The following is a 5,000-nucleotide window of genomic DNA, read 5'->3' on the forward strand; positions in this document are numbered from 1 at the left end:
TAGATAAATAATTGACTACCATATTACTCGCGTTGTGTTAATCATATAAAGTAAAAAGAAAGAAAGAAAAGAAAAAACAATGAATGAAGCGAAAAAAATAATAAAGTTAACACAAGAAACTCACGAGCAGGTAAAATAAAAGTACGACTAACGCAAGCTGGGTCTTGGCAAAGTAACCGACCACGTTTCGAAGGAAAACAAGTGAGGGGACACCTCCGCACATGTAATGAGGGAGAATACATATAAAGAACACATTGAAAATTAAGTTCATTACTGATGATAAGTAGATTACCTATCAAATATTATATTCCATACAATTCATAGACCCTTTACATCCGGGTCCTATTCGGAAGTGAAGACCGTGAAGACTACGCAAAGGGCGGGAGGTAAGGCAGCTCCTCCATTTAAGGGCGTCCATAATATTGTGAATGAGGATCGCTATAGTCAGATTATTGATTGATTTATCTCGTTTGTTTCTTTCTTGCCCCGGATTTTTCGTATTACCCATCGTGTCCTCGCCTGCTATTAAGGCAAATGTTGTAGATATGTTTCATCAGCGCCGAGATATTATCGTGATATCGTTTTAGTCAGGCAAGGCTTAAAATCTGCAACAAAATGAAACTAAGATTTTTTTTTCAGAAAAAAAAATGTTAAAAATACACATATATGTATATGATTTGATATCTTAATGCTGCCTTGAAATTCAATATCTGTGAATAAAACACATGAATATTATTTATTAAGCGAAGGGATCATACCTATCATGATACTAATGCATCAAGATGGACAATAAACTAAATTACTCTTACATTCGTACAATAGAGTGTCTTCTTAAATCCCCGACACTTTTCAAACCTGTCTTCCCTTTTATTCAAAGAATCTACACATCCTTACACAGATGATAATATTGCGTAATATCACTGATATTAAAAGAACGCGTTTAATTCCAGATCTTCGACAAACATGGCCGAGGTTATATCTGCGCCAGTGACCTCCGAGCTGTATTGCAGTGTCTTGGAGAGGACTTATCAGAAGAAGAAAGTAAGTTCGTTTTTAAGGAGAAGACTTTCCTGTATTGTGTAACTTCAAAGAGCTGTCTGGTAGATACTCCCGTTTTTGTTTTATCTTCGTCTTTGTGGCGGTGTAGTTTGAAGTCGAAAAGTTAATTGCAATCCATATCTACATGTGGGAAGAGTATGTGTTTAGTTGCTAAGGTTCTTTTTCTTTATTGGTTGATAAAGTCCCCCCCCCAAAAAAAAAAAATAGTAATAATAATAAATAAATAAATAGATAAATAAAAATAAACATTACTTGACCACTGCAGCAAATAAATTGAACATCTTGTTACTTAAAGATGTGTTCTTTAACTCCTTTTCTCCATGGCGACCCAGTTCGGTTTCCTATATTAATCTCGTGGCCCTTCCTCTATTGTCGCCAGTAGTGTTTAGCCTCCCCCTGTCAGGCGTGAAAACCTTCGGTCTTTAAACATTTGTTCTATCTATATATAACATATCTAATTTATTTTGTAACTTTGTATACTTCATTTATTAACCTATTTCTTTTCGAAAGTCAATTTTGTACGTACTCATTTTATATCCCGGCGACAAACTCAATCTGAGAATTAATGTACAGATAAAATGCCAATTTACTGGTCACGTGCTTGGCAAAAGATCTACAGATATGCCGATAACTATGAGCACTAGATTACAGAGGCCAATAACCACAAACGCTGAATTATAGAGAGGCAGATAACCAAACACAAGAGAACAAAGTGACAGTTTACCAGAGATAGATCACCACAAACACTGGAGGACAGAGACGGATAACCACGAATGCCGGATTGCAGAGAGGCAGAAAACCACAAACACTGGGTTACAGAGAGACAAATAACCACAAACATTGGATAACAGTGGATTACTATGCAAATAACACCTCTCGTTGATAGTTTGACTCTGTTTATCGCTTCTCCAGCCCATGATGTACAACGCTGATTAAAGATAACTCTAGAGAGAAACTAAAGATTTTGCGGTAAAAATATTTTCTTTATATATATATATATAATTTTTTTTTTTTTTTTTTTTTTTTCTTGGTGATAGCGTATTCTCTCCATTACTCTATCCATTGCTTCTGGTTGTCTGTTGCATGTCCATGATACATCACCTTTTGAATGATGTTTCTTTTCAGCTGGAGTGGGTCTGCGTGTCCAGTGGAGGAGAAGGAGTATTTACAAATGATTAGACAGATTCAGTGAAAATGATTAGACAGATTTAGTGAAAATGATTAGACAGATTCAGTGAAAATGATTAGATAGTATTCAGTATTTACAGTTTATGACATAGTTCACAAATGGTCATATGTCTCTTTATAATTTCAGTCATTATAATGCTTCTGCTTGCAAACGGTCTGTTAGTGTGTTTGTCAATATTGAAGTTTAAAGGGATGGTACACTTTTCGTCAACCATGACTCAACTATTTTGCATGCAATCCAAAAAAAAGAATTTTAATACTATTGTGTTTCTTTGTTTGTTCTGGTTTATAGTTCTTCAAAGCCTTTGCTAACATCAGAGATAATATTTTACGATTTTTTTCCACAATGTTTTTTTTTTTTTCTGAACGGCGCGAGTGGGTCTGGCGATCCCGCTGCCAGACGTAGAAGACAGGTAGGAGAAGCGAGGAATAACTGTCATACATCACTCCTGTCATAACATGCAAATCATACATACGAGAAGTGAAAGGAAACTGAAAAAAAGAAGTAGTGTTAGGTATCGTGGCCTTTTTTTTTTTACTGAAACGGATGGGGAATGAGAAAAGGAAAAGGTAAAGGAAAGGGAAGGGAAGTGAGTGAGGGAAAGCGAAGTGAGTGAAGTGAAGAGACCTTTCACTTCACTCCAGACAAGTTGACACTGTGTAATTAGATTTTGATTAGAACACTAATAGAATTTCTCGGAGTCATGATGCAAGTCCCGTGTATTTGACTGTAATTTAGTCTTCATGCAAATTTTGATCATGAATATACATATTCATGTATTATTGATTTCAGATTTTCATGAGACTGGTATGCGCATTGAATCTAACTTCTATGCTATGTTATGTTATTGTTTTAAGCTTTAAAGTTACGAATCTGATTATTATCTCTCTGCATGTACTTTTTTTTTTTTTTTTTTTGGAAATACGTATGGTAAAGATAAATATATCATTGTAATGGATAGATTAGTTTCAGATAGACATATTTATCATATTTTACTATCTTTTGGTTCGAGAGAGAGTGTCCTTATTTGCATACTACATTAGTTAAATTAGTAACTTCATTTTTAGGCACTTTGTTGTAATGTTTATACTGTATTACCGTGCATTGCAAATTAAATATTTATCACATTACTAAAAAAAACATAGACTTGCAGACATAATGTACTAATCAAAAATTTATTTGCTAACTGAAATATTCTGCGTACGAATGGTATTTGTTATTCATATTGTTATCATTATTGAACAAACACAGACATACAATAAAGCATAAACACACACGCTCACACACACACACAAACGCTCTCTCACTCCACAAACATGCCCACAAAACCCAATCACCCCCCACAAAAACACGCACACACAAACACACACACACACAAACAAACACACACACACACACACACACACAAACACACACAAACAAACACACACAAACACAAACACACACACACATACACACAATCAAACAAATCAAACAAACAAACAAACACAAACACTCCCTCCGCACGCCCAAACGCCCCCACACCCCACGCACGCATACACAACCCCCTCCCCACCAACCCCACACGCAAACGCCCACTTAAGAACGCATACATTCAAACACATTCACGTCTCTGTCATGTCATCTTTCCTCATTTCAGTCGAAGACATGATCCGTGAAGTGGACATCGATGGAGACGGCCGTATCGACTTCGAGGGTGAGTGAAGTGAAGTGAAGTGAAGTGAAGGGAATGGGGGAGAATGGGAGTGACTGAAGGGAATGGGAAGGAAGGAAAGTGAGTGGAATGACGGGAAGGGAATGGGAGGGAAAGGAAGTGAGTGCAGTGAAGTGAAGGGAATGGGAGGGAGGAAAGGGAAGGGATGTGAGTGGAATCATGTGAAGGGAATTCAAATTCAAATTCAAATATTTTATTCCATAAATTACAATGGTTATTCTTATATGAATACATACATATTTACACTTGATGAGTAAAAAGGTGTTCTTTCAATTTTGTCTTAAAATTACAAAAGTTGTTAATGTTTTTAATATTATCTGGTAACAAGTTCCACATTTTCGGTCCACGAATTTGTACCTGTCTTGCCCCTGTTTCTGTATTTGATCTTTTTACATATAGGGAATTTACCTGGCGTGTTTGAATGCCAGCTGTGTTCCCTACAGTTTGCAGGGGGAATAACCATGGTGGATAGAATCCATGTATCAATTTGAAGGTAAAGAGACAGGTATCATAAATGCACTTAGGATGAATTTTTAACCATTTTAATTTTTGTATATATGGGATAATATGATCGAATTTACTGACATTACCCAGTGCAACTCTTGCAGCAAAATTTTGTAATTTTTGTACTTTTTGAATTTGTGTTTTGTTGGTTGAACCCCATACATTTGAACAGTAGTTTATTATGCTAAGAGCTAGTGTTTGCACGACCATGATTCTAGTATCCGTAGTGATTTGATTTTTTATGTGATTTAGAAATATTAATGTACCCATTACTTTCCTGTGTATGTTATCAACGTGTGTTTCAAATGTCATGTATCTGTCCAAGTGTACTCCCAAATTTTTCACTGAAATGTTTGGTTTGATAGGGTGGCCTTCAAATTCTATGGTTGTGTCGATGGGGATTTTGGCAATGTTCTGTCGACTACCTATGAATATGCATTGAGTTTTATGGGGATTTAATTTAAGACCATTACTTTCAAAGTATATTTTAGCTTGTGTAAGAGTGTTTTGAGTATTTCTTATTAATGTATTTAA

General features: G+C 35.7%; 1 protein-coding gene across 1 annotated transcript in view; it reads left to right on the forward strand.

Annotated features, from left to right (window-relative positions):
- Window positions 1–5,000, forward strand: part of LOC122256149 (neo-calmodulin) — a 112,825-nt gene that overhangs the window by 103,415 nt on the left and 4,410 nt on the right. Inside the window, exons 5-6 of the mRNA XM_043020634.2 lie at window positions 951–1,041; window positions 3,888–3,944. Coding sequence (XP_042876568.1) covers window positions 951–1,041; window positions 3,888–3,944 — 148 coding nt within the window. The remainder of the gene's footprint in view (window positions 1–950; window positions 1,042–3,887; window positions 3,945–5,000) is intronic.

This window comes from Penaeus japonicus, unplaced genomic scaffold (assembly GCF_977035675.1).
Source record: "Penaeus japonicus unplaced genomic scaffold, GWHDUDI00000001_assembly GWHDUDI00000038, whole genome shotgun sequence".
In the NCBI taxonomy this organism is placed as follows: domain Eukaryota; kingdom Metazoa; phylum Arthropoda; class Malacostraca; order Decapoda; family Penaeidae; genus Penaeus; species Penaeus japonicus.